The following is a 7,313-nucleotide window of genomic DNA, read 5'->3' as shown; positions in this document are numbered from 1 at the left end:
TAGATAAAATAAAAAAATAACATGTTTTCTTTTTAAATATAAATAATAATTTTTTTAATAAAAATTAAGATTATGTATTATATATTATTGTTATAGTGATATTTTGTAATGTTTAAATTTATATTAATATAAGTATTAAATATCTAATCTTGTATTAAATATTATTATAATAATATTTTATAATATTTGAATTCATATTAATATAATTAGTAAAAAATTAGCATTATATATTATGATCATAATAATATTTTATAACATTTGAATTTATATTAATATAAGTATTAAATATCTAATTTTGTATTAAATATTATTATAATAACAATATTTTATAACATTTGAATTCATGTTAATATAATTAGAAAAAAATTAGTATTATATATTATATATTATTATAATAATAATATTTTATAACAATTGAATTTGAATTTATATTGATATAATTATTAAATATGTAATCTTATATTAAATATTATTATAATAATGATATTTTATAATATTTGAGTTTATATTAATATAATTAATAAATATCTATTTTTAATTAGTTTAAAATGTATATTCCGTTAAATATTTAGAAGATTCTGTTAAAATTAACAAAAAAAACTATGAAAATCAATAATTTTTATTATCTACACACTTTTTAGAGACATAAATGACAAAATATAATAAATAAAATAAAATCATAATTTTTAATTTTTATAGCAAAAAAAATAATTAAAATTATTTGTAATATAAAACTTTCTAGCAAAATGTAACAAATCACATATTAATCTTACGTTTTGTGCTTAGAGATATAGTTAATAACCATTAATATTTAATACTCCAATGTGGCAAAATATGCGGTTACTCATCAATTTACGCAAAAATTTTAGTGTAACTATTAATATTTTTTAAGTGAGATGATATTACATTAGTATGTGCTACAATTTGCTGAATAGTTTTAATTAATTATGCATCAATGTCAGTGTAAGTGTCTCTAACATGACTCATGTTACTCAGACTCTATATGTGTTTCAAGCAAACGTTTCCATTTAAACTTCAGATATTTTTGACAGATTTCAATGTTTGCTTAGCTATGAAAATTTAATTTAACAAAGATGACCAAGGGGACATAAGAAATCCAATCATAATAAATGTTACTCATTGCTCTTTCTTTCTTAAACATAAAATAAGCTTTAATGATAGTTCATACAGAATTCAACAGTAAATTAAAATAAACCATTTCTAGTAACCAACCATGTAGATGTAGGTGAGTAGCAGAGCACCCTTTGGCTATGTAACCCCGGTCTCTTATTTGAAAAGCAGACTAACAAAGAAAACAGACTCATTGATAATACTAAACAGCAAAATTTGCTCCACCTACTTCCTCATCATCAGAATTATCACTGTGAAACTCTGAATTCCAAAATTTTGAAGCAATAAGACTTTCATCTGGTTCATACATTGGATAAGTAGCCTGATAGAAATCCCGAAAACGCATAAGCCCATTTCCATGACCATAGCTGGCGGTTACAATACGAGTTTTATCCACTGCCAGGGCAGAACAACCATTCGGAGCAGCATTTTCATCGTCACCATATTCACATAGTAAGGAATTAGTTTGGATGCCAGCCGTTGCCTCCCAAACATTCACGGCAGCATCCTTTCGGCCTGCGGTAACTACTTTGTATTGATCCATGTGCAGCAAATTCACTGGCCCATGGTGTCCATCCAACTCAGCTATCGGTTCTGAATTTCGCCTCACATGGTTTCTTCTGACATCCCACAGCATTGCTCTGCAGCATTTAAGCACATTAAGTTTGTCATATGTTTTTTAACGATTTAGTAATCTCAAAAACTAATAGCAAAGAATAATCATTTGACATGGTTCACAATGTCAATGGAACCGAGTTTGGTGTTTTTATCTTACTTATCCTTGCTGCCTGCACAGATTAAGTATTGTACAGGAAGGGCTTCAAATGAGCACAGCTTTGATTGATGAGTTGCTGCAGTAATTACTCTCTGCATTGTCCTTAAATCAATGACAGTCACAGATGAACCAGAAGCAATCAACAGCATTGCTTCATGACACTTTATGTTTACAGGCGTACCGGGAACAGAAATCATTCCCACACAGCTAGATGAACGAACTGCCGTTGATACAGTTGTATCCCAAACCCTCACCTAATGAAGAGCAAAAAAAGCTTAGAAAGTTATAATCAAAAGAAAACGTTAAAATCACAGCTCTAAAACCTATTATAAGGCGAGAACAACTTCAGATATGGGTTGTAGATACTCCCCTTAGCATCTGTACCACTGTATGCTCAAGCACCCCAAGCAAGAGGACTCATGTAGATAGATAGAGATATAAAGAGAAATTCAAGAAAAAAAAATTGTCCAACAACTAATGACACAGAAGTCATATCACTTCTGCAGGAAATTATGAGATAAAGTAGCAGCATTTTCATTGGTATGGTCCTCTTAAATTTAAAACATCATGGAGATGCTGCAGTAAAATCCTAAGAAAATTATAAAACTTGACCACAGAGGGTACAATGGAATACCTTTGAATCTTTTGACACAGTCACCAAAAGAGAGGGTTTGTGCCTGACAGAAGAACAAGAATTATGAGAAAAAGATTGATCAGTGCTGCTGAAGGATAGAGTTACTCAGCAATGCTGAAGCACTAAATGCAGGCATTTTGAGATATCAAAAACACAGACTGCATGAAAATTAAGAAACCAACTCTTACTTGGCCACAGACATCAGTTTTACAGTTTTCTCATGCCCACATAATGTAGCCTGCAGAGCATGCTGACCGCGTTTGGCACCAGCGTTAAGTGACCAAAGGCGAACAGTACCATCTTCCCCTCCACTAGCCAAAATGTTCCCAACTCCATCACCTAACAACTGATCTGATAGTGCTGTAACTGGGCCCTGGTGACCTCTGAAACATTTGTGGCATGATCCCTACAATGAAAGCATAAGATTCAAAGATTTGTGGTGCGTAAACTATCAATATATCTTTTCAAAATTGATCGAGAACAGTAATGAACTAGGCACATTAATTGTTACTGTTCAAAATTGTCATTTCATGTACTACCTTCCACCACAGACGAATGGAATGATCGTTACTCGAAGTCACAATAAACTTCTCCTCGCTCTGGCCTTCTCTACGAAATAAAGGTGTTTCATTCACAGAAAATAGCCTGCAGGTAGCTAAACTAATAAACCACAGGATGGTATTCTTTAAAGGAATCTCTTTTCACTAATGGGACTGAATATTACTACAACAACAAGTAAAGTTGAATTAAGAGTAAAAAGACTTACAAAATGCCACATAACACATGGAAACCAAGATAATACAGAAAAGAAAAATGAAGCAATAAAATGTAAAATTCTGACCTCATACAAGTTATTCTCGCAGTATGTCCATTGAGCATGACAGTCGAACCTCTTGTAAGTGAAGGGGTATTAATCTGTGTCTTTCTTATCCATGGACCCTATGTAACAGCAAGCATAAGACAAGATTAAAAACTTGAAAATTGTGAATTAGTAACGAAAATTAAAATAAATAATTTTTAACAATAGTATCCTCAATCTTGAAGCATCAACCAAAAACCAGATATATAACTCAATACCTGAGAATAGATAATGGTATCTTTGTCAAGCATGACATGGTCAACAGATTTCGAGTCTGTATAGGTGTCAAAACCGGTTGGATCACTGAACTGAAACTGAAGAACTGACTTACGCCTAGCTAGATATGCATCCCGAGCTCCTAATTTTTGTGACACAGCGGCGGGAATTTCTCGATGCCAATGTTCCCTGCACAAAAACATGAAAATGAATTAACAAATAATCTCTACAACAAGAAGCAACGCATGAAACATATTTCTCAGACAAAATGGAGAAAACCCATTTGTGGGTATGTATGCCTAAAACTTAAAAAAGATAACAAAATACTCAAATAACTTCAAAAAATTATTCTTCTACCAAAACAAAGACGGACACAAATTCAAAGCTAACACAACTTCAGTTGGTGAATATCTCAGGTAAAGCTTCATTCTTGTGTTTCAATTGTTTCACAAGTAAAGTGCTTTCAATACCGGAACCCAAACAACTTGAGAGAATTTGAACCTGTACAAACGACGCCAGACGGGGTCGGCATAGGCGACCTTTTTGAAATAGTTGCAGGTCATGGCCATGTTGGAGACGTCTTGGAGGTTGAGGAAGCTGGCACACTGAGAGAGCGAGTCCACGTTCATATCTGTTATGGTGGTCGCCGCCGGCGAGACCCGGTTTCGAACCATGGAAGTCGATGACTTTGACACTGGTTCTGCCATCGAATCAACTCAACTCAACTCAATTCAAATTAGAACAAGAAAATGGAATTGAAATGACAGACTTGTGATGGTACAGACACTTTTGCTCTGTTTTGCTTAGCTCTGTTCATGTTCATGAATGGTTCGCCACGGCCTATTTATACCACTCCTAGACTATGTTATTATTACTAATTGCTCCCTAATGTTCGAAATTTTGTAAAACGCCCCCTAAAATTTAACTAGTTACAATTTAGTCCTGATTCAATTGAGCATTTCATGTTTTGATAGATAAATATTGTCTATATTTTTTTTTTATGTGAATGTAATTATTATATTTATATTTAAGATTAAGAAATATATCATTTTAGCCTTTATCACAAATATGAATAATTAAATTTTATAGTAATATTATGTATAAAATTTAGGATTTATACCTTTGATACCATAAAATAAAAAATGAAAAAGAATGACATTATTGATTTAAGATTATATTATTTTAACCCTTCAAAATTTATATTATTACATTGTTCATCCATTCGTTCAAATAAAAAAATAAAAATTACTTGAAAGGAAAAAAAATGTAAATTTGTTAGTCAAAGTAATATTAATTATTTATTTGTTTGTTTATGCTACATAAAGTTACAAAAATCCAAAAGTTAATGATGTTATACAAATTTATTGTATTACTTTATAAATTTGACTTACTTGTATTACTTGCCGAATTCGTCTTATCTTTTTTTCTTATAAGGTAATAAATATCTTATAAGAAATAAAAATAAATAAAAAAGCGCACGTTAGATTAATTATGTTTTATTATATAATTCAAATGGTATGAAATTAATAACAATATGAATAGATACAATGAACATGCATTTATACACAAATATTTATACTATAAAAAAAATATAGTTATATCAAGTTAATATAACAGCTGAAATTGAAACATGTAAGAAATAATACATACATACATTTTTTTTTATTTAATGGTATTTTCTAATTTCGGTCTCTACTTAATCTAACAAAAAATTTCATGGGGTAAAAGTTTGAGTAGAATAATGTGTCCATTGAACACGTTCTACATATATATTTAATTAGCAATTTTAAGTATTGATACACACAAAATTTATACTTAATAAAATAATTTGTATTTTAATTGTTAATGTTTTATATTTGGTGCAAAATGTTGTTCATTTTGATACGAAGGTAATGAATAGTTCTTCTTATTCTAAGGAGTATGTCTTTGCTTTGTTGGTCGGACAAGTTATTGCACATCATTTTAATTTATTTGTTTTCTTTTATTAGTGAATGGAGATTTTCAAGGTCAATAATAACATTCTTTAGGATGTTTTGCCACTAAATTAGGGAGTAGCCTTGATTTTTAAATTGAACTTATTATTATTAAGAAGGAAGATTTTGCTCATCATTGGAAGTTTCTGTGGTTAGTGCTTCCTATATGGAACCATGGTTCTTAGTGTCTACTTGGCTAAATTGTCTTTATTTTTGCAAAAAAAAAATAGTATTACATATATTTGTGAGGGTAACTAGCCAACTAATTTTTTGGCAACATATGATTTATCATATTGCAGTTGAGGATCTCATTCTCTTTTTTATGGTCAGTTTTTCTTTTTTCCAATTACACCAAGTACTTTTTTTTTCTTATAGATTTGTTTTCTTAGCAAGTTACTTTTGGGAATTATATTGAAACTACCCATAGGTTCCTTACAATACTTTTTATTTTGACAAAAGTATTCACATCATTGTATAGTTTAGATTTGTGTTTTTTCTATTTTTGAATGGTTTGTAAACTTTTTTATGAGTTATTTATTTGAGTATGGAGTTTTTTTTTTTAATAAAAACATAAAGGAATTGAAAAAAAAATTGTAATTTTCAAGAGACTCCTGTTATGATCAATATATCCTCTTATATTTAGTACTTGTATTTTATGCATTGTGATATTTACAGTGATAATACCAAAATTATGCAAACCATTGCACTTAAATTATTTATTAAACAAATAATCAATGTAAGCCTTTAAAAAAATATGAAACATAATCAATTTTTTTAAAATAAGTAAAACACTAAAATAGAATTAATTAAAATTTAAAAATATAAATAAAACTGAATTAAATATAAACAAACTTTAAATTAGATAAATAAATTAAAATATTAAAATAAATATCATTTATTAAAATTGATTTAAACCAAAGTTCAATATTTTTGAATTAAGCTTTCTTTTTTTTTTTTTGCTTATAATCTCATAATAAAATTATAGAAAGAATTAAGGGTTAGGGTTTTTTTGTTTATCGTCTATAAAAATAAAATAAACTTTTTAAAATATATTTTGAATTTGTAAAACTCATACAGTATATTCATGTGAAGAACACTAAATCTCAAATAACTATTTTTTTTTCATGTATTTTCTTCACAAAAAAATGCATGAATCCACGAGCATGTACAATACAAAAATTACAAAATTTTATACATTCACCATTTTTTTGTTAACATGAACAATACCCTTGAAAAAACACTTATCAACTCAAAATCACATAATAAATTGTAATATCCAATCACACAATTTAATAATTGTTTATTTGATTGTTTATTTATTAATTTGATAATTTTTATTTTATTAGTAAAATATGTTAGTTGTCATTTATATATGTGTGACACATTGGGCGTGCTTGTGTGACAAAGAAATGGGATTTTGTTATCTTGGTTGGATCATGGACATTAATTGAAATCAAGGTAAAGAAATTATGGAAAGTTTGATGACTTATTAGCTAGTATTTGGGAGCTAGTTTTCCAAAAAAAAAAGAGGTGACTAAAGGCTCTATAATTGTTGATTGATTTGAAGAGATTTTCAAACATCAAAGGTGATTATTTATCAATCAAGAATAAGGTCCAAATGTGAGTCTACATTCTTAGATTGAGTAGAGAATCAATGGTGGATTTATGACTAGTAATTTTGAAAATTAGGGTTATTAATGACTAATTGATGTAGTTGATTTGAGG

At 28.9% G+C, this 7,313-nt stretch overlaps 1 protein-coding gene across 1 annotated transcript; it reads right to left on the bottom strand.

Moving 5' to 3' along the window:
• Nucleotides 1-1,109: 1,109 nt before the first annotated feature.
• Nucleotides 1,110-4,412, bottom strand: LOC133818042 (uncharacterized). The gene is made up of 8 exons (XM_062250722.1): nucleotides 4,117-4,412; nucleotides 3,618-3,804; nucleotides 3,382-3,479; nucleotides 3,080-3,185; nucleotides 2,729-2,946; nucleotides 2,541-2,583; nucleotides 1,907-2,160; nucleotides 1,110-1,772 (listed from the first exon to the last, which is right to left on the bottom strand). The coding sequence occupies exons 1-8, from the start codon at nucleotides 4,320-4,322 to the stop codon at nucleotides 1,334-1,336; spliced, it is 1,551 nt and encodes a 516-aa protein (XP_062106706.1). The 5' UTR covers nucleotides 4,323-4,412; the 3' UTR covers nucleotides 1,110-1,333.
• Between the last annotated feature and the right edge of the window lie 2,901 nt (nucleotides 4,413-7,313).

The sequence above is a fragment of the Humulus lupulus genome, chromosome 2 (genome assembly GCF_963169125.1).
Source record: "Humulus lupulus chromosome 2, drHumLupu1.1, whole genome shotgun sequence".
Lineage (NCBI taxonomy): Eukaryota > Viridiplantae > Streptophyta > Magnoliopsida > Rosales > Cannabaceae > Humulus > Humulus lupulus.
This window is presented reverse-complemented; position numbering and strand designations above follow the sequence as displayed.